At 38.9% G+C, this 24,580-nt stretch overlaps 1 protein-coding gene across 1 annotated transcript in view; it reads right to left on the reverse strand.

Moving 5' to 3' along the window:
* The window catches only part of LOC128648935 (catechol O-methyltransferase), a 52,764-nt gene extending 35,504 nt beyond the window's left edge, over positions 1 to 17,260 (reverse strand). Inside the window, exons 1-2 of the mRNA XM_053701915.1 lie at positions 17,112 to 17,260; positions 15,666 to 15,814 (exon numbers count right to left, since the gene is read on the reverse strand). Of these exons, the coding sequence (XP_053557890.1) occupies positions 15,666 to 15,804 (139 nt within the window). The 5' untranslated portion in view covers positions 15,805 to 15,814; positions 17,112 to 17,260. The remainder of the gene's footprint in view (positions 1 to 15,665; positions 15,815 to 17,111) is intronic.
* Between the last annotated feature and the right edge of the window lie 7,320 nt (positions 17,261 to 24,580).

The following is a 24,580-nucleotide window of genomic DNA, read 5'->3' on the forward strand; positions in this document are numbered from 1 at the left end:
CATGTGACTTTTATATAAATATGCAGATTTCAGAGCAACACAAACTGCAGTAAGCATGTGACTTTTATATAAATATGCAGATTGCAGAGCAACACAAACTGCAGTAAGCATGTGACTTCTATATAAATATACTGATTTCAGAGCAACACAAACTGCAGTAAGCATGTGACTTTTATATACATATGCAGATTGCAGAGCAACACAAACTGCAGTAAGCATGTGACTTTTATATAAATATGCAGATTTCAGAGCAACACAAACTGCAGTAAGCATGTGACTTTTTATATAAATATGCAGATTTCAGAGCAACACAAACTGCAGAAAGCATGTGACTTTTATATAAATATGCAGATTTCAGAGCAACACAAACTGCAGTAAGCATGTGACTTTTTATATAAATATGCAGATTTCAGAGCAACACAAACTGCAGTAAGCATGTGACTTTTTATATAAATATGCAGATTTCAGAGCAACACAAACTGCAGAAAGCATGTGACTTTTTATATAAATATGCAGATTGCAGGGCAACACAAACTGCAGTAAGCATGTGACTTTTTATATAAATATGCAGATTGCAGGGCAACACAAACAGGTCATATGACACTGCTGGGATTGTAAATTCAGGTACAGCAGCTTCTTCTAGTAATATATTACAGCATGTCAGAGTTAGAACATCTGTTTTATATCAGCTGCAAAGTCAGGAGTATAATCCAGCACTCAAATCCCCAGTTAATGCATACCTCTGGAGGGTCACTGCAGAGACCCTAGCAATTCACAAAAATACAAGTCCAAAGAAGGTAGCATAAATCAGCAGAATATTTATTCCAGCAAAAAAGTATCAAAAGACATAGCAACGTTTCGGTAATGTTACCTTAATCATGCCATACAAACAAGTGTTACAATTCACCTTATATACACTGGTACCACTAGAAGGCACCATTACATTAGAAAATATTAACCCTTACTAGTACATTATATAGTTATCACATTTTGATACATAGTAATAAATACTTAGATATGCTAAATTAACAGGGTAATTTTTCATAGACTAGATTTAGATCAAATACAGTTAAAAATAATCATCCTCTGAGATGAAAGTGAAAAAAACAGATTATAACATATTTACAAAAAGACTGACAAATCACAATCTTTATTGAGACCAATTGGTTCTAAAGTATTGAGCTCATAAATCCAAAAACATTTGCGTTGCTTAAAGTGAATGTAAATTTTGATGCTTAAGTGCCCGGTTTTTAAAAATCCGAATAAAAACAGGGGCACTTTAATTCATCAAAATTTACATTTCACTCCTGTTGTGAAAATAAAACTTACCTTTTAATCTTAACAGCAGCTCCAGCTTCCTCCGGTCGTCGCAAGCCATTTCTGATGTCAGAAATTATGGATAGGTCATCCTCCAATCACAGTCTGATTCAACGCCGTGATTGGAGGAAGCCGTATTCCTCATTTTAGACCCAGGAAGAGGCTTTGCAACGGGTGGAGGAAGCTGGAGCTGCTGTGAAGATTAAAAGGTAATTTTTTTTTCACAACAGGAGTGAAATGTAAATTTTGATGAATTAAAGTGCCCCTGTTTTTAATTGAATTTTTAAAACCGGGCACTTTAGCATCAAAATTTACATTCACTTTAAGCAATAATTCTCTATCCCCTCCTCTACGTGGTTTAATTACATGGTCTATGATCTGAAATCTGTTATTATGAGAAGCATTGCAAAAATGGTTAGCTAATGGGGCAGAATCTTTATTTGTTCTGATATTACTTTTATGCTCAGTTATTCTGTCACAGATACACTGTGTTGTTTCTCCGATATAGGCCCGCCCACATGGGCATTTGATCATATATATAACATAAGTGGTATGGCATGTATAGTACCCTATCTTTCTATATAGTAATCACCTACTGGGTTAGCTTGCCTTGGCTCTTTAATAGTGCCGGTTGCACATATCGTATATACGTTTTACTAGTACAGTGATTGTTACTCTATGCGCGTGTAAATAGTGGTCTTTATGTTTATAAAGACACATTAACGTATATATTTTTGTTCTGGCAATAAATGTTGCAAGCAAGTTGAGATATCTTAGTTATTAACATTATGGTTACTATTGTAACATCTTTGACTCCTCTGCCAATGCACAATATGCATTAATACTGTATTGTAGCTACATTGTTGCTGTTCACTATGTATCTAGTAGCATTCAGTATAAACTAATATTATATTGTTAGTATCATTGTAACATGAAATTAACTTTTAAGTTGATCTGGTTTAACATGATATCTGTAATGTATCTTGGGTCCAATTTTCTCAACTTTTAAAGCACTAGGGTATGTAGTTTAGCACGCTAGGTAGTCACTATGTTTATCTGTGTATTTTATGTCAAATGTTAATAATTTTTTGATATTTTGTGTGAATTAAATATTAATTCTGTTATAAACATTATGTTTTTAGATTGTCTTGAAAAAGGCTAAAATTGTAGCCGAAACATTGACTGACACTTTATGATGAATTATATGCAATAAAGATATTTTCCATTTTCAAGTACTGTGAGTGCCCTTTCATTTGGAGAACTTTATGCATAACTTTTAAGGAAACACCAGGCACTGGATTAGCTATAGCTTAACAAATGTGTGTGTATATATATATATATATATATATATATATATATATATATATATATATATATATATATATATATATGACAAAAAAAAAAAATACTCGCTAATTAGTCTGAGATACACACCCACAGGATAAGAGGCGAGTATGATCGGTGCTAATAAAATCCTACAAGTCAGGGAACATCAAATAAGGAGCATCAAATATAGATGGTGTGGAACAGAGCAAACCACTACAGCAGTGCTTTCCAAACTGTGTGTCGGGACACACTAGTGTGTCGGCAGCAGTGTGTAGGTGTGTCCCTGCTTCAGCACAATTTTTTTAAATTTAAATGATTTTTTTTAAAATAGTTTTTTGGTTTCTGACTTCCACCTGCCTGCTACGCATATCACATGGTTGACACGTGATTGATACCTAGTGGGTCACAGATCATCTTAACCAATTGGCACAGCTCAGTGGGAACTGAAACTATTACCATTGGCTGATTTGGCGGCACATTGGCTCTTGACTGCACGTGTAGCCAGTGAGTGGGACAGCAGTGTGTTTGCAGCGCGGGCAGTAGTCATTCGGACTCACAGAGCTCTGAGAGTGGCAGCTTAAACGCTGAGCTGAAGTCAGAAGTCAGTGTGATTTTTTTGCAACTAGCTCCCAGTAGTGCATTGCTTCTCCTGCTCTTGATATATGGATAGGAAGTGGAAGCTTAAAAATGCTTGATGATGAAATGTGAGTGTCTTTATCTAATATTACACCAAATATTCCGAAATTGTGTTCATCCCATCAACCTCATACATACCATTAAAATAGTAAGTAGCTATTGGTGTTATTAAACTTTTTTTAATTCTTGCACATACATACTGTTACTTGTAAATGCATTTTGTTATTATATAATTTATGTATGTGTCCGTATTTTTTAAAACAAGTTAGTTTAACCTCCTTTTTGCTAGTACAACTGAATTATTGTGTCGCAAAATGATGTAGGTCTACAAAGTGTGTCACTTACATGAAAAGTTTGGAAAGCTCTGCACTACAGGCATAGTATATTACGGATCCAGGGCTGATAATGGCCATTATCAGATCTAAGATAGCCATTACTGTCTATAACATGTTGAGATGTTATATTGGTTTCACTGGTAAAAATAAATAATTGAAATGGGTATATATTTGTTTTTTGTTAAGTTGCCTAATAATTATGCACAGTAATAGTCACCTGCACACACAGATATCCCCCTAAAATAGCTATAACTAAAAACAAACTAAAAACTACTTCCAAAACTATTCAGCTTTGATATTAATGAGTTTTTTGGGTTCATTGAGAACATGGTTGTTGTTCAATAATAAAATTAATCCTCAAAAATACAACGTGCCTAATAATTCTGCACTCCCTGTATGTATGCATGCTGTGCATGTGTCTGTGTATATATATATATATATATATATATATATATACAGTATATATATGTATGCATGCTGTGCATGTGTCTGTGTATACATATATCTGCGTATACATATATCTGCATGCTGTGCATGTGACTGTGTATACAGGGTTGCCAGCTGTTCTCCATAAAAATACTGGGCAATCTGACTGTGACTGGGCATGATGGTAAGTAGGGCAATGCAATGCCCCCAAAAGCTTTACCTTAGCCCCTACTCTTGATCCGACAATGGATATTTTTCACAACTGAGCAGTCATTTTACCCCTTGGCTGCTACAAACATACAAATACAGACCACCTTGACTGTCAGTCACTTCTTTCTGCTCCATATTTGTAATGTGTCAAGGCATTTTACATTTAGCAAACACTCAGAGACTTTAAAAATGTAACATGTAACTGTCCAGTATTTTTGTGAAGATTTTACTGGACAGCCTGATAAAATACTGGACTGTCTAGTTGAATACTGGACACCTGGCAACCCTTTGTGTATGTGAATATGCATATCTGTAAGCTAGTAGTGTGTGTGTGTACATGTATATCTTTATGCTGTGCAGAGTGTGTGTACATGTATGTATGTATGCATGCATGTAGGTTGTAGACTGTGTATGTACCTATATCTGTATGTTGTCTAGTGTGTCTATTGTGTGTGTGAGTGCGTGCGCATGTATATGTGTATGCTGGACAGTGTTTGTGTTTTACGTGTGTATACTGCATAGTGTGTGTGCTGTGTAGTTACTGTGTTGTGTGTGTGTGTGTGTGTGTGTGTGTGAGAGAGATAGTGTAAATGCAGTGTAGTGTGTATACAGGTAGCCCTCAGTTTATGTCGGGGTTAGGTTCCAGAAGGAATGGTTGTAAATTGAAACCCAGTTTATAATGTAAGACAATGGGAAGTGAGGGAGTTAGGTTCCAGGCCCCTCTCAAAATTGTCATAAGTAACACCTAATACATTATTTTTAAAGCTTTGAAATGAAGACTTTACATGCTAAACAGCATTATTAACCTAATAAAATAATCACACAACACATACTTTACTTGCATTTTTCTGAAAACAGTTCTTTCTATGAATTCCAACCTGGACTGATTTATAGACAGGAAGATCTTGTTCCTTTGAAATCTGCTCGATAGCTCAGGTCTGGTTAAACTGATTAATTTCAGCTTGCTTGACTTGCATATCTTTGCTGCAACACAAGCGGACAGCTCCACCTACTGGCTTTTTTAATCAATGCACTGCTTCTCAATGCTTTTCAATAGCAGTCACATGACTGAAAAAAAGGTTGTTATTCTGAAACGGTGCAAATTGAACCGTTGTAAACCGAGGGCCAACTGTACTGCATATTGTGTGTGTGCGCGCGCATGTATATGTGTATGCTGGACAGTGTGTAAGTTTTACGTGTGCATACTGCATAGTGTGTGTGCTGTGTAGTGACTATGTTGTGTGTGTGTGTGAGAGAGTTAGTGTAAATGCAGTGTAGTGTGTAAACTGCATATTGTGTGTGCATGTGCATGTATATGTGTATGCTGGACAGTGTGTATGTTTTACGTGTGTATACTGCATAGTGTGTGTGCTGTGTAGTGACTATGTTGTGTGTGTGTGAGAGAGTTAGTGTAAATGCAGTGTAGTGTGTATACTGCATGTTGTGTGTGCATGTATATGTGTATGCTGGACAGTGTGTATTTTTTACGTGTGTATACTGCATTGTGTGTGTGCTGTTGAGTGACTGTGTTGTGTGTGTGTGTGTGAGAGATTTAGTGTAAATGCAGTGTAGTGTAGATATACTTTTTGCATATTTGTGTGTATGGATGTCTATTGTGCCAATATGTTTTCTAGTGTGAGTAAAGTGTATACTGCATAGTGTGTGTGCTGTGTAGTGACTATGTTGTGTGTGTGTGAGAGAGTTAGTGTAAATGCAGTGTAGTGTGTATACTGCATATTGTGTGTGCATGTATATGTGTATGCTGGACAGTGTGTATGTTTTACGTGTGTATACTGCATAGTATGTGTGCTGTGTAGTGACTATGTTGTGTGTGTGTGTGAGAGAGTTAGTGTAAATGCAGTGTAGTGTGTATACTGCATGTTGTGTGTGCATGTATATGTGTATGCTGGACAGTGTGTATTTTTTTACGTGTGTATACTGCATTGTGTGTGTGCTGTGTAGTGACTGTGTTGTGTGTGTGAGAGATTTAGTGTAAATGCAGTGTAGTGTAGATATACTTTTTGCATATTTGTGGGTATGGATGTCTATTGTGCCAATATGTTTTCTAGTGTGAGTAAAGTGTATGCTGTATAGTGTGGTATGTGTGTGTGTGGTGTGTATGCTTTATAGTTTGGTGAGTATGTGAAGAGTATTTAATGTATGTTTATTATATGCATAACATTTTAATTTTGCTTTTTCCCCTCTGTATTTCCTTACTCAGCCCATCTATGATGTGTACTTGTATGCTGGACAGCAGTATCAGTTAAAAGGATATAAAGGTCAAAACTGAAATGTGCATAGGTATTCTTCTATTTTTAAATAGAAGAATTTTTGCAATTCCATTAGAAAAAAGCCAATTCTAATAAACATTATTACAGTTTTTCAGCAGCATACACACATATGCTGTGAGGGCCTATGCCTTTACTGGCAGCTTTTTTTCATATATATCATTATATTATCTTTGTCATTTTTGGTGTATGGTCAAATAACAGATTGGGGTGGGGGCTGCTCTGCCTTAAAATGCCAGGGCCTTCTTGATAATAATCTTCAAGCCATCATTTTAGTGCAAAACAGTTGCACATTTGTAATAGAACATAAGTGCAATGGAAAGGGTTAACCAACCCTGCAACTGCCAGCAGTTTGTGATGTAGAGGGTTAAAGGGACAGTCAAGACAAAAATAAACTTTCATGAATCAGATAGGGCATGCAATTTTAAACAACTTTCCAATTTACTTTTAGCATCAAACTTCCTTTGTTCTCTTGGTATTTTTTGTTGAAAGCTAAACCTAGGTAGGCTCAAAAACTGATTTCTAAGCTGTTGAACCCCCTCTAAGCTCATTAATTTTGACAGTTTTTCACAGTTAGACAGCGTTAGTTCATGTGTGCCATATAGATAACATTGTACTTAATCCCATAGAGTTATTAATGAGTCGGCACTGATTGGCTAAAAGTCTGTCAAAAGAACTGAGAAAAGGGGGCAGTCTGCGGAGGCTTAGATACAATATAATCACAGAGGTACTAAGTGTAATAATATAACAGAGTTATGCAAATCTAAGGAATGGGTAATAAATGGATTATCTATCTTTTTAGATAATAACATTTTCCAAGTAGACTGTCCCTTTAACCAAACCTTCAGTTTTAAACAGGTTATCACAGCCCAGCTACTCCAAGCAAGTCTGTGACTTAGTTCAGTGGGTGCAAGGGATAACAAATACTCTTTAGTCTACAGTAGACCCAGAAAATGCCCAAATGCCTTTTTACTGCTATCTACACTTAAATATATCTGATGCCACCACTAGAATTATTAACGGCCAGATTACAAGTGGAGCGCTAAATTATTGTGCGCCTGCAAAAGGGCCAATTTACGGGCATGTGATAAATAACTAGCCATTACAAGTGGCAGGTTATTGCTACCGTGAGCTTGCGGTAACAATTAGCGCTCAAAAAATTAACCAGGAAGTCAGATCTCTGGTTATTATTTTAAATGCGCCCCAAATAACACATGAGGTCCCTTTTAAAAAAAAATAAATAAATTAGCATTTTTTATTTTGTTGTTTAAAAACAACTGTACTAAGAAGTTTTTGGGGGCTAAAGTTGGTGGGTGTGGGGTGTTAACAAACGGCACTAAAAAGTGCCTTTACATTGTGGTCTATACGGAATGTGTGTTCCCAGTAAATATATATGACTATGCTTATATACATTTATGTATTAATATGTGTATTTATACACATATTAACACATTAATATATATTCATATACATATTTATATTTGCTGCCGATCGCTGGGCTAATTCTCATGCCGTGTCTGACAGGTTCATAATAGCGGCCAGAGACTGATAGTCTTGCAATGAACTGAGTACAGCAAGAAAAATAAATTGCCTCTGATCCATAGGCGTCGCTACAGGGGGGAAAATTCTTTGCCCCCCCATGTGCCCCCCCCCTGCTGAATTAAACAAATTAGGCAGCCGCAAGGGCACCTAATTTGCAGACCGCATCTTTTTTTCTTAACGTTCCGATCTGTACAGTGCACACTGTTCCCTTTTTCCAGCAGACTAGAGCGCACACAAGCCTCTCTAAGGTGCGATCCTCAGCCCCAGACCCAGTACATTTTTATTTTATTGCCACTTGACTCAATTATGTATGTTTATAGTAGGTGAGCCAGGTGGCGGAAAATTATTTTTCCCGCAGTGACCTGGCTGCATTTGTGCCTAACATGGGTGCCTACCAAGACCGCATCTGTCGGAGCAGCAGTCACAGGAGCGGAAGTGGAACTAATGCAGGTGGAAGTGGTCACGTGCCTTGCACTGGGGCCCGGGCTGGGGGCAGACTCAGAAGAGCAGCTAAATGGAGCAGCTGTTAAACTCCTGTTCATGTTGGGGTTGTGAGATTTATATCGGACCCTTCAGGGGTGGGCTTGGCTCTCTACTGGCCTTCACAGTTGGAGGGGGCACTGCTGTGTGTGATGTGGACATTCAAAGTTGAAGTTGGAGGGAAGTGAATATCAGGCATCTTTAGGTTCGTTTCCGGCTGTAACAGGCAGACAGCAGGTAAGGTACTAGACACTGGCACCATACAATGCATAATACATTGCCTACTCATTTTTCTTTCAAATGAGTTGTGACATATAATATAGACCAGTGTTTTTCAACCAGTGTGCCGTGGCACACTAGTGTGCCGTGAGAGATCCTCAGGTGTGCCGCGGCAGACTGATAACAGTGTGACATATTTTTTAAACTTTGCTTGTTTTTTACTCCCAGTGCAGGGGTAGTTTGTAGGAGGCATGGCATAACAGCACAATACATACAGTATGTGTGTGTGTGTTTGTGTGTGTATATATATGCTGTATTAGGCTACAATGTGTGATTTTTTTTTAATTTTGGGATGGTGGTGTGCCACAGGATTTTTTAATGTAAAAAAGTGTGCCACGGCAAAAAAAAGGTTAAAAATCACTGATATAGACTGACACTCAGGAATATATATATAGGGTGATAGTCATCAAGCAGCCAATCAACAGGTCAGGAAATATATAAATAAGATGCCTGGTGGTTCCATATGATTTATTGCCATTTTAGATCCTCCTTTTTCTGCAGTATAGTGCAATGCATGGAAAAATGTAACTACTGAAAAATTCCCTGCAGACACAATTCCAACCATACATGATAATAAATATGTTTATTTTAGCAGGACATTTTTACATGTGTTGTACAAGTACTATATAATACAAAAAAAGTAGCAATCTATAAAGTGGGAGTAAATAGAAATAGAATAGTGACAGGAACTTTTTGCAAATATCCCCACTACAACTCCTATCTCATTGGGTTGCACATTTAAAAGGACTCAAATCAGCACAAAATATAAGCTCTGTCACAAATTAAATATTTTAGGATAGGAATATTAATAGTAAATGTTTTTGGGCAATATATAATATATATTATATATATGTCCTTTATTATATTATAATGATCATGTGTCCGTGTAAAATGTAACTAGCTTTTTTCTTTCAACATTTTGTAACTGTAAGGAGCATGCTCACTGCAGTGTTTGACTGAGGAGTTGGGGTTTAACCTACTGGGAAATATATATATATAACACAAAGGGGAAAACTGGACTCAACTGTCTAGTGTCTACCATGGGACATTTTTTTAAAATTTATATTGTACTGTATAATTTAAATATATTTATTTATAGTGTTAGATTTTGGGGGGGGGGGCAAAAAAAATCTTGCACCAGGAACCTTTGTTCATTAGGTCCGCCACTGAGCAGGCAGGTAGTCAAAGGGTGCCTTGCTAATATAATAAATAATAAATTTTCCTGGGTGATTACATTTTGGTTCCTAGACAACTGCACACCAAGTTATTTGTCTCCACTCAACTCAATTATGTAGCGCTGAGTTCCCAATAATTTTCTACCATATGCTTCTGCTCTCAGTCCTATTTAATGAATTAAAGCAGTGCTGGCAGGGCTGTTACCAGCAAATAGATTGATGCTTGAGAACTTAGGACTACATAAGTGCAGTGATATCAGCAAATGAGTTTATGTATATTTTTAAGTATTATATTTACATACATATTTAAGTATATTTTTAAGTATAGGTCAATATAAAAAGTGATGTATTAAAGAGGAACAAGGTTGAATTCACACATCATTGACGTCTGCACCTATTTCACTAAGATAGCTTCATAACTATGATATTCTTTGCTGCTATGGTTGATAGAGATGGCTGGAACACAACACAAAGCCACATGATTCAGTTTATTTAATGTCATCCCCAACAACTCAGGCTGGGTTATTTTTTTATATAACATATCAGTAACAGTGTCTATATGCCAAACATTGTAATTAAATCAATAAATATACACTCAAAGGCTTATAAAATGTGACTATCCACAACATGATTTTCACGGAGAAATGCCTTCTTCCATGTTAAATAAGCTCAGAGATCAGTACCTTTTTCTTCACCCTGGCCTGATTGATATCTTTAGGTTGGTGAGAGGGTGAGTGTGAGTGAGAGGGTTGCTGAGGGTGGGTGAGAGAGGGTTGCTTTGAGGGTGGATGTTAGATAGAGTTGGTGTTAGGGTGGATGTGAGAGAGTTGCTGTGAGGGTGGGTGTGTGAGAGGGAGAACACTCAGTCTGTTTATTGGTCTTCATTAGTGACATATTTAAAATAGATATTTACAGAGCCCTGGTGTTTGCTAGAATTCCTTTAAACTATATTGAAAAGCTTTTGAGAGTTTTCCTCTATTTCTCAGGTCTGAAGCAATACCTGAGTAAGAAAGGAAAACTGTGTTTTTTTTTTTTTCAGTTGTATGATTTAGTGGTGAAAATTATTATTGCCCCACCAGTTTTGACTGTGGTATCTTATGTGCCCCCCCTATATATTGTTCCTAGAGTCCTAGAGTCGCCACTGCTCTGATCTATAAAAGTTACTGAATTTAGATGTTCCCCTGACTTTACTGAAATAAGGTATGACCTCTTCAGTAATTCAAAGGAGTTCCCTTTTTAAACAAAAACAAACAAAAAAAACAAAAAAACAAGAACATATTTTAACTCACTACATCCCAGCATCCCAGATACTATTTACCTTAGGGTATTATCATGACAATACGATTAATAGCAGCAGTAGTAAATAATAAAAAAAAGCTATTTAAAAAAACATAAATTATGCTTACCTGATAATTTTCTTTTCTTCTGATGGGAAGAGTCCACAGCTGCATTCATTACTTTTGGGAATTCAGAACCTGGCCACCAGGAGGAGGCAAAGACACCCCAGCCAAAGGCTTCAAATACCTCAACCACTTCCCTCATCCCCCAGTAATTCTGCTAAGGGAACAAGGAACAGTAGGAGAAATATCAGGGTGAAAAAAGGTGCCAGAAGAAAAAAAATGTACTGCCGCCTCACAGATAAAACGCGGGCGGGAGCTGTGGACACTTCCCGTCAGAAGAAAATTATCAGGTAAGCATAATTTATGTTTTTCTTCTTAAACGGGAAGACTCCACAGCTGCATTCATTACTTTTGGGAAAACAATACCCAAGCTAGAGGACACTGAATGCAAACAAAGGGTGGGTACAAAAAGGCGGTCCCTTCGAAAGACACCACAGCCTGAAATTACCCTACACCCTATAAAAACTATAGACGACAAGGGAAAAAACGGAAGCCCAGGTAACTGCACATCAGTTACACAACCTGCAAGCCATGCTAGAGACCACTCAGACCCAGAGTCTGCTGAGCACAAGAGCCTCAGAGAAGCCAGCCCTGCAGCTCTCGACTCCCACGAAAAGAATCCTCAACCTAAAGGCCAAAAACCTCTATCTACCTCCGAGAGGTAGAATAGAGGACCACATAAGAGATCGAAAAGACCCACGGTTGCCACAGTACCACTGCCCAGGGAGACAAACTCCCTAGAAGGGCAAGGACCATAAAAATAAGTCCATACTCAGGAAAAACATCACTAAAATGACCAGAGGGTCACCCTCATATTCCTGACATGGCACTATACCACATATGGTGCTTCATAAAACCTCGAGTTCTCTATTGCATCATAGTCAAGTTGAAAACTGTCAGGCTAGACAAACATAAACAAGCAGAGACAGGATAACTGTCCTAGCAGCTAAAAAGAGCTCTCCAATAGAACACAGAGCCACCTGCAAAAAAGAACTCATGATGACCAATCTTCAGGCAGCAAAGCTGACCCTAAACCAACGTGGGACTCAACCCACCGAGTAGCGCCGGAAAAACTCAACAACAGCTCCCGACCATAAAATACCGGGCTCCAAGAAGTGACCCATCCCAGCAGCAGACGCCACCAGTAGAGAGATGGGCACCAATAGTCCTTCCACCGAAGAGGAGGACAGACTTAATAAATGTAAACAGTTAACACTGCATAGAGCAGACCAATCCCCGACCTTCCCTCCAGGGTAACGGTCCTAACCCAAAGGCTAGTAAAGACCGAAGACAAGAGTCCCAGACCTCTGGAAGAAAAGGATGGATCTACGAGGAAGCAAAACCCCAGAGTAGAACTCTGACTGCTACTAAAACTGGCATGCTACTATGAGTCATGACAGGAACTTTGCGTTAGGGTCCGAAAACCCCTACACTGCTGCCTTCCATAAGAAGGAACACTCCCCAAGGGAAGAAAGTACTCTGACCCTCAGCATCCTAATATCAGAATCCAGCTTATAGCTGGAGCCTTACCTGAGTTCAAACCCACAACCTCCTGCTTCAGGAATGGTGGAGCTAATCACTACTCCACATCTCCCGAGGGATGCAAGGAAGGGAAAAAACCCTACTAGGCAAGAAAAACAAGGACCCACGGGCCTTCACCGATATTGAGGTATCTCCAAATCAAGGAGAACACGCAAGAACCCATCCCCCACCCTAGGTGAGAAGAACAGGAACTAAAGCAATGGTAACCACCCTACCAATAGAGGCAAGACCCTTTGGCCAATATCGCCAGCCCAGTTGATACGACAACTGGAGTCTTCAAGTAAGCATCAGATGTCCCAGCAGACCAGTAGGGACCCGTCAGAGAGACCTTAAACTTAAGCCTCAGGCAGATATGAGTTTCCCATGAGATACAGAAAGGGACATGCAGGAGAACCAAACCCTAAGGTTAAGCAGAACTGTCCATGCCCGTTCCAGGCAAAAAGACATGGTCCCAAGCCAGAGTTCTCGAAAACGGAACCGATCGAAAGAACTAACCTCCTGAGGAACCCACAAGATGCCTCCTATGGTTAGGAGCGCACACAAGACAGTCTTCCACCATCTAAAGTCCTTAGACTTAAAGTAGAAAGGCAAAAGTCTGTAACTGACCTCGGACCTCCTACCCTCAAGCCCAAAGGCTAGATCTGGAATAAGGTCGAAGGATAGCACCCGAGTGTCTAAAGACCATGGATAACAAAAGGGTAGTTCTTATGTTGAGAAGACGACAGTCTCCAGAGATCCTTGCAGGATCGGTCTCCTGAAATCCTTGTAACAGGAATAACGCTGGGAGCCTCAGTGACAATCAGAATCCGACAGGATAATCAGCACCACGAGGGTGACATGAACCCAAGTAACAGAGGTGCGCTACCAGTACATTAAAACAAGAACGAAAAATGGAGACATCAAGGAGATTAGCTTCATCCCCAAACGTCTAATCCAGCTTGCCATCCAGCATCTAAGGCCTCGGATCCCTCAGCCCACTAGGACTGGAATCCTCAAGCACCATCAAAACATGCCTTAGTAGGACACAAAGATGTGCCAGCCTATAACGGAAGGCAAAATTATCCCTCGCTGGATCGATAAACAACCCCAGCCCCGAGGTTTGGGCCCCTGTAGCCTCAGAGGCCAAAGCTTCCCCAGGAGGCCGAACTGAATCAGGTGATCCCATGCCCGACGGGCCCTGGTTGACAGAACATGGACAGTATCTTAAAAATATTTTACTTGGAGATATAAATAAGCCAGTGCCATAGATATGGCCATGCGGAACTGTGCCGTAACCTCTGGAGGAAACAAGCCACCTTCCGGAGAAGGAGTAAAGGCCATAGGGACACCTGCTTGCATAGCAAAGGAAGATCCTGGGGCATGCCCCTCACAGGACATGGGATCCTCAGGGTGGATGGCTCAACGCACTCTAAGGTCCCTGATTCGGGAGAAGAGAGTACTCTAGAACGGCAATCGAAATATAACTGATGGGCATGGATAACCCAGGGCCATTTCATATTCATCACAAGATGCATTCTCCGTATCGGAGACATCCGTGTCTAAAAAATCAGAATCCTCCATAATCTTGGGATTACAAAAATGACAAACCCTAACTGGCACCCTTTTTACACCCCCCCAATGGCTGGGGCACTCACCACCTCCTGTGAACCAGACAACCCACAATCAGACTCTCTCTGTCACCACACAATCGGCATACAGATGTGGAAAACAACATAACCGCACCCGGTCACGAGGTGCACCGTGCCATTCACAAAAAAAGCGTGCAAATCTCAAGAGATCACGCCAATTGATAAGGTTGTTATGTTCCGAAAAGCCATGAGCCTAAGTATTACTACACATTAGCAGATAGAACCACATAACAAACATGATTAAAGTCCCCCCTGTTTAATAACCCCCCCTCAGGAGATATTAACCCATGATTCCTATTTTAAGATAAAAGGAGTCCCACTGGGACCCTACCTTCTCTCGTTAACATTACATTCACAGAATGAAATAAAATGAAACAATCTTACCGGAATCTATGCCGTGGAATAGGAACATGGCCCTTCAAGTGTGACAGATAGTAGCCTCGCTTCTGACATGGACATGAGTGAAATAAAGCAGGCAGCGAAACTCATCAACGCTGTTTGCCAAGGAGCAGTTAATATGAGTCGGGATGGTTTCGCAGAAAGACTCTCGCTGCATCTCCGGACTCTAACCTTCATCCATGCTCTCACTGATTGGCTGACAGGATTACTTAAATCTCCAGTCCCATTTCGAAGAGTACTACCTTCCATAAGAGACTATCTCAAACTTCTGACACTTCTCTGCCAACCTCCTGTGACGAAAGGCAAAGAATGACTGGGGGATGAGGGAAGTGGGGGGAGGTATTTGAAGCCTTTGGCTGGGGTGTCTTTGCCTCCTCCTGGTGGCCAGGTTCTGAATTCCCAAAAGTAATGAGTGCAGCTGTGGACTCTTCCCGTTTAAGAAGAAAATACAATAATGGTCAGAGATGTAACTTCAGATTTTTAACTACCTTTTTGGGCAAGGCTCAGTCATTAGAAAACTATGAAGGCAACTCCAATCTACCAGATTTCTGCAAACACCTTGAATAAAACCTGATCAAAGAGGTCTTCAAACAGATCTGAATAGAATGTTATATTGATTTAACCATATGTTTGTGCTGACCAACAACTCAGTTTGTTTTTGTTATGAACTTTTTTTTTTTACCTTTCTCGTCCCCCACATTCATGGCCCATTCCTTCTCCCTGCAATATTTGTCAATATTATCAACCACGCTCTGGGGGTCACCACGGACTGCATTCTGTAGAACAAACTGCAAAATCCGCTGTTCTTTGGTGCCAGCCATATTAACAATTCTGTAGTGGAAAAAAAAAACGAAACAAACAGTATCTTGGTCATGACTATTGTGCAACGACTACAAATATGTGCAAAGGTATAATGATAGGGGCATGTGATGTTAAAGGGACAGTCTACTCCAGAATTTTTATTGTTTAAAAAAATAGATAATCCCTTTATTACCCATTCTCCAGTTTTACGTAACCAACGCTGTTATATTAATATAAATTTTACCTGTGGGATTACATATCTAAGCCTCTGCAGAGTGTCACCTTATTTTAGCTATTTTGACAGACTTGCATTTTAGCTAATCAGTGCCCTCTCATGAGTAACTCCACGGGCGTGAGCACAATGTTAAATATATGGCACACATGAACTAACACACTTTAGCAGTGAAAAACTGTCTAATGCATTGAGATAAGAGTCAGCCTTCAAGGGCTTAGAAATAAGCATATGAGCCTATCTAGGTTTAGCTTTCAATTAAGAATAGCAAGAGAACAAAGCAAATTTGATGACAAAAGTATATTGGAAAGTTGTTTAGAATTGCATGTCCTATCTGAATCATGAAAGTTTAATTTTGACTGTCCCTTTAAATACTTTGTCTATGGTGCCTGAGGTTTTTAACCATAGTATAAGCAATATTTGGAATTGCAAATATTCTCTGATGTATAAAAAACGTTATATTTTGTATCCCTAAAGCTTGGGAAATGTATTTTGGAGCACAGATAACTGCTCCACAATGTTTTGCCAGTTTCCAGTTACACACGGAAATAAGGTCTTCCATTGTGAGATAATGAAATGTCTCCCAAGATGTTCTGCTGCCCAATTAATTCCTTTGTAGCCTTTACATGACTGATTTTTAAATCACACTAAACTGTTTTGCAAAATGACCTTTTCAATGTGTGAGAGTGAAACATTTTTCTTTTACCCAGGATAAGATGGAATGCGTAAGAGTTTTTTTTTTTTTTTTAATTATTTTAACTCTTTAAGGGTGTCTTTCAATGGAAATTGGTAAAAATACAAATATTTATGAGTCTGTTACACTGAACTAATTCAAGTCTAGTCCAGTAATGTTGTGCTGAACATAATGCTGACAAACCAATATATACAAGTTAATGACATTTATGTATTACTTTTATACACAGTTTTACTACAACAGAAGTTAAAAGCAAATTCAGAACTATAAGGGTTAATGTATTTAAACAAAACTAAAATGCTTATATAAACTTAACATATAGACACTTGGCACAGTGCCTGCGTTTTATTACAGGACGCCTGCACAAATACACTAGACTGATACTTCAGTGTAATACTCACAAGGTATGTGCTCCTTTGCCGTTTCTGAAAATGCAGCACTCAAATCACATGCAGTGTACTTCCTCCTCTGAGCACCGCCTACGTTGAGCAGTGACTAAGCAGAACAAGTAAATATTCCGTTCTCATTTACAGCACATTTCTGACAGAACAATAAAACTGTACCTATGGTATTCTAGATTCCGCCTATTGAGGGAGACATTGTCCATGTGGAAAGCTTTTAATAGAGGAATGCTTTTGTGCCGTGATTTTATATACAGTAAACTCTCAGTTAACCAGAACTCAAGCAACCAGAAGAAAAAAAAAATGTTGTACATTAAAATTAACACTAACTTTGCTCTGAAGCTTCCTTTCTCTATAGTGGGCTCTCAAAGGTGAAAGCAAGCCCTTATAATGCCACCAGACCCTACATAACTGCTCTTAAAAGTCACTGGGTGCCCGGGACTGAACAGAGGCGGCATTAATATTAATTAATAATTTGCTTTTATTTACTTATTTAAATATTAATATGAAGTAAATACAGCGTTTTTAGTATAGTATGGGTTACAGAACCTAGTTAGGCCTATTTTTTAATAGTAACTCTCAAGCAACCAGAAACCACACTTATCCGGAATCTACCAATCCCCATGGGTGCCGGTTAACTGTATATATATATACAGGTAGCCCTCAGTTTACGCCGGGGTTAGGTTCCAGAAGGAATGGTTGTAAATTGAAACCATTGTAAATTGAAATCTAGTTTATAATGTAAGTCAATGGGAAGTGAGGGAGATAGGTTCCAGGCCACTCTCAAAATTGTAATAAGTAACACCTAATACATTATTTTTAAAGCTTTGAAATGAAGACTTTAAATGCTAAACAGCATTATAAACCTAATAAAATAATCACACAACATAGAATATATAATTAATCTAAGTCAAATTAACAAAAACATCTGCTAAACAACATTATAAACCTAATAAAATAATCACACAACATAGACTTCACTTGCATTTTTATGCAAACAGTTCTTTCTATGCATTTCAATCTGGACTGATTTATAGACGGGAAGATCTTGTTCCTTTGAAATCTGCTCGATAGCTCAGGTCTGGTTAAACTGATTCATTTCAGCTTGCTTGGCTTTGCTGCAAAACTAGCGGACAGCTCCACCTACTGGCTATTTTTATAAATTAACTGCTTCTCAATGCTTTTCAATAGCAGTCACATGACTGGAAAAAAAGGTTGTTATTCTGAAACGGTGTAAATTGAACCGTTGTAAAACGAGGGCCACCTGTATATATATATATATATATATATATATATATATATATATATATATATATATATAGACATACTTATTTGTTCACTGCACTTGGGGACTAGTGTTGAGATCCCTAAATTGACACAATGTTTAGAATTATACAGGTACTTATAGTTAATCTAAACCAACACATTTGCTTTGAATTGTAATGAGACAACACTGTTATTGACACATAATGATTTGAAAATGATTCCCTGCTACATGTTTCATTCCTTGTTAAAAAATTATATAACTTTTTTTTTTATGCTTGTGTTGATATTTTTATTATAGCCACAATTAAAGCAAAAAGAGAAAGGGGGACAAAAACACCTAGGAGACAAAGATAATGGACATCTCTGTTCCACACAGTTTTAGGCTATCACATCTCTAGTTTGACACTAGAGGCTATTCTAGTGTCGCTATGCACCACCCTTAGCATTTGTACGGCCCTGGGCAACACAAAATTGTGGGGCATCTCATCCCAGCCCCTGTATGGCCCCCTGTCCCAATATTCAGTGGGTCCTATATAAAGAATAACACTATATATTACACCCCCAGATACCATAAACACTTCTTGATATACTAAATGCAGGACGCACATTGCACCTTCTCACACCCTTACTTCTGACAGTGCAGGGCCCCCCAAAGCATTAAATATTAAAACGATCAGTTTTTAACATGTAAACTGAGAATGCACAAAAATAATAAATAAAAAAGCAGAGAAAACAGCCAGGAAACGCTACTTTGTTTCCATCAATTCTAAGGTATAGAATATTTGAAAAAACATTCATTCACAATTCAGGTATATTTACATGGGGCAAATGCGTTAAAATATTAGATACCTGAATATTTGTAAATTGACTAATTGATTAGATTGGGCTCAGATTTTAAAAAAATAAAAAAAAAAAAATAATAATAACCCATCTGATAAGTACTGGAAAGCAATATACTCTATAATAAAGATGGGAAATTGATCCCCAAGGAGTGTTATCACTGATGGGTATCTATGCTAAAGATACAAGACTCCTGACTCAGTAAACCGGATCTGCAACTTCAAACAAGATCTGTGTCTGTACTTTTTAAATGGACATTTCAGACAAATGGGAAATGCACATCATTTTAATACAATTTTGAATAGAATCATTTTTGCATTATTGTTGTATTATCCTTCTGGTAAACGCTATCACTGTTTTGGTGTGAACTTCTCCTATAGAATTGCATGTGGGGTATATTTAGATGTGCTCCTTGCAACAGAATTTTAAACAGTGTGCAGATGCTGCCTTATCTTCTTTTAATAGTGACTTCATTTATATGATACAAGGAACCCCTGGCTTCTTGAGAAGACACATTATTTAACATGTTGATAATATGTTGCATGTGCCCGATAAAACCTCTAGTTAAAACAGGGTATAGTTTTTACTAGTGGTTTATTTGTTAATTTAGCACAAATATTCTTCTAAATTTTGTATGGAAACAGAGTTGGATGGGGCCTGAAAGTGCAGACTCTTTCAACCAGAGATAACTGAATCCTACTCCCTTTCAATCAGAGAGAACTGAATCCTAGGGGCCGATTTATTAAGAGTCGGACTTACATGATTGGCTGTAGCGATCATGTCTGCCCAACATCGCTGAATGCCGACAGCATACGCTGTCGGCATTTAACATTGCACAAGCCGTTTAACATTGCACAAGCATTTAATATTGCGTAACTGCTTGTGCAATGCCGCCCCCTGCAGATTTGCGTCCACTAGCAGGGGGTGTCAATCAACCCAATCGTATGCCTCAGAGGTGGCGTACGAATTAAGGAGCAGCGGTCTTAAGACCGCTGCTTCTTAACTCATGTTTCTAGCGAGCCTGAACGCTCACACAGAAACAGATGTATCTGGCCCCATTTGGGCCATGATAAATCGGCCCCCTAGTCTCTTTCAATCAGAGAGAACTGAATCCTAGTCTCTTTCAACCAGAGAATACTAAATCCTAGTCTCTTTCATTCAGAGTGAACTGAATTCTAGTCTCTTTCAATCAGAGAGAACTGAATCCTAGTCTCTTTCAACCAGAGAATACTAAATCCTAGTCTCTTTCATTCAGAGTGAACTGAATTCTAGTCTCTTTCAATCAGAGAGAACTGAATCCTAGTCTCTTTCAACCAGAGAATACTAAATCCTAGTCTCTTTCATTCAGAGTGAACTGAATTCTAGTCTCTTTCAATCATAGAGAACTGAATCCTAGTCTATTTCAGAGAGAACAGAATCCTAGTCTCTTTCAATCAGAGAGAACTGAATCCGAGGGGCCAATTTACCAAAGTGCGAGTGGACAGCATATTATCGGCGATTATCATTGCACAAGCAGTTCTTGTGAACTGCTTGTGCAATGCCACCCCCTGCAGATTTGCGGCCAATCGGCCACAAGCAGGGGGTGTCAATCAGCCCGATCGTATAGGATCGGGCGGATTGAAGACTGCAGCCTCAGAGTAGGCGGATAAGTTATGGAGCACCGGTCTTTAAACTGCTGCTTCATAACTGCTGTTTCCGGCGAGCTCCATTCGGGACATCAAGCTCCATTCGGCCCCCTAGTCTCTTTCAACCAGAGAGAACTGAATCCTAGTCTCTTTCAACCAGAGAGAACTGAATCCTAGTCTCTTTCAACCAGAGAGTACTGAATCCTAGTCTCTTTCAATCAGAGAGAACTGGATTACTCCAAAGTAATTTTGCCAGATTACGAGTGGAGCAATATCTTAACGTGCGCCCATAAAGAGGCAAATGTGCCCTTTTACGGGTGCACATTAAAGAACCAGCTATTACAAGTGGCTGGTTAATGCTCCCGTGAGCTTGCAGGTTCACTTTGCACTTAGCGCAATTAATCAGAGGTCAGACCTCTGGTTATTGAAAAAAGTGTGCCTCAATTGCGCCCACAATAAAGGGGACAGTAGTTAACATTAAAAAAAAATAGCATTTAAAAAAAAAAAGTTGAACAAAGCCGTTATAAAGGGTTTAAGTGAGGGGATGTGGGCTATAGAAAAAAATGGCACATAAAGTGCCTTTACATTGATGTCAATGGGGGACTTTAAATATATGTTTTTCTTTATTGCTGCCCTGCGCTGCACAATTTGCCCCCTGTGCTGCGCTAGGTGGTTTGCCATATCTTGCGGCATGAGAATGAGGCTCCCATTGGAGCCTATGGAAGCGCACTCTCATGAGCGCAAGGCTTCCAGGCAATGCGAACATGAGGTTAGCATTGCGTCTGACTTGTAATACTAGTGCAGATTTACGTGCGCTGGTTTTATTGAGTGGAGCGCAAATATTGCGCTTGTGAAAGCGCAATGTTGCACTCCACTTGTAATCTATGCTTAAATACATTACATGCACCTCCCTCTAAGAATGGAGGCCATCATATTGGAACCAAGGTTACACTGCGGGTATCTAAAGGAGACTTGCTGCACATGTGCAAACATCAGCCCTGGAATGCAGTGAACAATGTTAAAATAGCAGTATCCATGACTAGAAGACGATGGGGAATAACCTCAATACCTCAATACTATTGGCCACATTTATTAATCTTTGGGCCTCAGCGTTTCAGGCAAATGAGCCTGAAACACTAGTAAAGTAGCTGCGGATTTCAATAAATGGAGCCCTATGTTTAAAAATTTTATTTAAGGCTAGATTACAAGTGACACGCTTTTTAGTGCTCCCGCTCGAATGTAATCTTCACTAGTAATTTTTTGTGCAACTTGGATAGTATGTGTATTACAAGTTGAAAGTAAAAAGTTTGTGCGTGAGTGAAAACCAACATATACTAATCAAAGGACTTTGGATATCGCAACCGTGTTAACTTATTCTCCCCATAGACTTCAGAAGAAAAAAACCTAACACCTATAGCTTGCGCACTAACCAGACAGGAGTTATTTATATTTTACATTCCAATATTCTTAACATATAGGACACAAATCGCTTTACACATATTTTACATTCCTATGTTCTTAATCTTCACATAATATTATTTATTTATTTTTTATTATTAAATATTTCTATATATATGATTATCTTAATGGAAAATAGATATCTATACCTATTTAGCTATAGGAATAGATATACAGGTATAGTTATAAGCAGATATATTATTTACAATAAAAATATCGTTCCTGTATGTGAAATACATTGGAATGGGAAATATGTATAGTAAACATACAGTAAAACACACACAGAACTACATTTCACATGATGCTTAGGCCCTCTGCAGTCCAGTCAAGCATCATGGGAAATGTAGTTCTGAAACATCTGGAGTGCCAAGGTTTGCCATATACTATATACCTTTGAGTCCTTATAACACTTTTTGTAAACTATTTATATGAATAATTTTTATCAGATAGTGTTTATATGAGTGTAAATGTAATTTAAAAATTATTTTTGTTGTGTTAAGTGCAACTTTTTTTAATACACTACCTTTTTCGTGATATTTTCAGTTGCAGCAAGTTTAAATGGACAGTATAGCTTCCGCTTCTTCTGGAATCTGGATACTGGAGCAGGAATCAGATGCATGAGTGTCTCCGGTGGCTCAGCCCTCTCCAGCATGTCAAGTCTTAGTCGGGCTGGGAGGCAGCGGCAGATCGTCAGAGGAGGTGCAGTGCGAGGAGCTGTGAAAGCCTAGAGTGGCTGGAAGGAGGCTGCGGGCGCTGGGAGCAGGAGCCCTGGAGTCTAGTGGCGCAAAGTGCACAAGAGCATATGGGGCACATTCTGCCGCACAGAGAGCCCAAGCCAAAAACACAAAGCTCACTGGGTAAGGGGGCAGGCTGGGGGATACCATGCCGGCTATCAAGAAGGAGAGACCGGACTGAGAGGAACTAGCACTTGCAGCTTTTAATCAGCCTATGGACAGTATCCCGAGTTACCTTGCAGCTGCCATCCCGGTGGTAACCCAACACCAGCTGGCATATGAGCACCTTTTTGCACCCCATGCCCACAGCACTGTGCCTACCTAGGTTTGCATGAACCCAATCACCCCCCCCCCCCCCTGCCTGATGACCTGATGTTGGAGAGGTTTTTCTCTATTCCTGACTTCTAGGATTTGGAGTGCCTAGGGCAGCACAAAACCTAAATACGCCACTGGTTGCTAATTACTTTTTTTTACCAGTTGCAGAGTATAACATGTATGATAATTTGCTTTTTAAGGTTTATTTGTGTATATGAATTAGCTGGATTTGTGTTTTGAAGCCACAACCTATATAAAATACTAAAATGGATTGAGCTTGTATGTATAATCAGATCTTATTACTTTATCACACTGTGTACATATACATACTTATTTATCTTATATCTGTCCCTAAACTAAATACCAATACTTGGAAAGAACAATGGAAAATTAACATGTTATTACCTTATCTCTTCTATACTACACTGGGAGTGTAATTTCTTCTGTGGGGATACCACAGGCTAATTCAACCATTTCAAAATTCAAACATTTAAAATGCCAATATAAGGGTAAATGAAATATAGAGAGTCCTTGACTTACGACATATACGACTTGCGATGACTCGCGGTTCCAACGAACCTCGCTTCTGTGATTACATACATGTCATTTCCGTATTTCCATTTCTGTGACACTTCTTTACAGTACTGTACCCCAATCAAAGATGTGTGGCAAGAGGGGTCCTTCTGCTGGAAATGCTAATTCAGCAAAGAAGCCAAGAAAGGCTCTGAACCAGGACATACAAATGAGAATTTTTAATGCCTATGAAGGTAAAAAAAACAGGCTGTGTAATAGCAAGTGAGGAAGGACTATCACATTCTACAGTTTCCACAATTCTTAAAGATAAGACTAGGATTAGCGATGCAGTCAAGGGAGCGATTGGAATAAACTCAACAATTTTAACAAAAAAGAGGCAAGGGTCAATCCACGACATAGAGAAGCTTTTGATGGTCTGGATAGAGGACCAAATCCAGAAGAGGATTCCTATGAGCTTACTAACAATTTAAGTAAAAGCACGCAGCATTTTTAATCGTCTCAAGGAACATAAAGGAGAGGAGTACCTTGAGAATTTCAATGCCAGCAAAGGCTGGTTTCAGCGTTTCAAACACAGGTTTGGCCTACATAATGTGCGTGTGAGTGGGGAAGCTGCAAGCTCTGAAGTTGAGTAGAAAACTTCCATGATGTATATACACAAAGTTCAGGTGTATAAGTGCAGTATACTTACAAGTATAAA

Source organism: Bombina bombina, chromosome 2 (genome assembly GCF_027579735.1).
Source record: "Bombina bombina isolate aBomBom1 chromosome 2, aBomBom1.pri, whole genome shotgun sequence".
Classification (NCBI taxonomy): Eukaryota; Metazoa; Chordata; class Amphibia; order Anura; family Bombinatoridae; genus Bombina; species Bombina bombina.